Source organism: Chaetura pelagica, unplaced genomic scaffold (genome assembly GCF_000747805.2).
Source record: "Chaetura pelagica isolate M959 unplaced genomic scaffold, ChaPel_1.0 scaffold207, whole genome shotgun sequence".
In the NCBI taxonomy this organism is placed as follows: Eukaryota; Metazoa; Chordata; class Aves; order Apodiformes; family Apodidae; genus Chaetura; species Chaetura pelagica.
Genome location: NW_009953929.1, coordinates 1,248,752 through 1,249,465, shown reverse-complemented (window position 1 = coordinate 1,249,465; position 714 = coordinate 1,248,752). Strand labels below are relative to the sequence as shown.

The 714-nt window shown below is 64.4% G+C and overlaps 1 protein-coding gene across 1 annotated transcript in view; it reads left to right on the top strand.

The window, feature by feature from the left end:
- PAX3 (paired box 3) overlaps positions 1–714 on the top strand; it is an 80,902-nt gene that overhangs the window by 7,120 nt on the left and 73,068 nt on the right. Inside the window, exon 5 of the mRNA XM_010001653.1 lies at positions 105–258. Within this exon, the coding sequence (XP_009999955.1) occupies positions 105–258 (154 nt within the window). The remainder of the gene's footprint in view (positions 1–104; positions 259–714) is intronic.

Below are 714 nucleotides of genomic sequence, written 5' to 3'. Positions count from 1 at the left end.
CCAAACGCGCGGCCGGGCCGTGGCGGGGGGGGCCGCAGGGCACTGGTGGGGCCTCAGCTCCCCGGCCCGGCCGTGGGGGCTGCTGGGGACGAGCCCGGTCACAGCTTTGCCCTCCCCCCGAAGTGAGCTCCATCAGTCGCATCCTGCGGAGCAAGTTTGGGAAAGGCGAGGAAGAGGAGGCTGAACTGGAAAGGAAGGAGGTGGAGGAAGGCGACAAGAAGGCCAAGCACAGCATTGACGGCATCCTCAGTGAAAGAGGTAAAGTCCCATTTCTCCCCTGCTCTCTGTGGAGCTCTGGGACCGGCCCTTGCCAGCTCGGGCTGCCCGTGGGTATCACTCCCCTTCTCCTGGAGGTTGTCCCAGGGCCAGTGCAGTGGGAGGTGTATAGTGAAGAGCTGGCCCTTATGAGGCAGCTACAACATCCCCTTCCACCCCATCCCCTTCCCCCACCGGTACGACCCTGCAGTGTGCAGGAATGGTGTGGAGTTGGAGACAAAGATAGGAACTGCACCGGGTTTGGCTTTCAATAGCAGGGTCTGGGACCAGGGGGCAGGGAGAGCTGGAGCCGGCAGTGAAGTCTTCAGCATGGCTACCCAGGGGCTGCTTTGCCAGCCCACGCTGAGCAGAAGGCTGCAGCAGCACAGGAGGGGCAGTGGTAGCCACGGGCCACGGAGCCTCGAGTCTCCCCACAGTCGTGGGCAGGGGGCCGCGTGG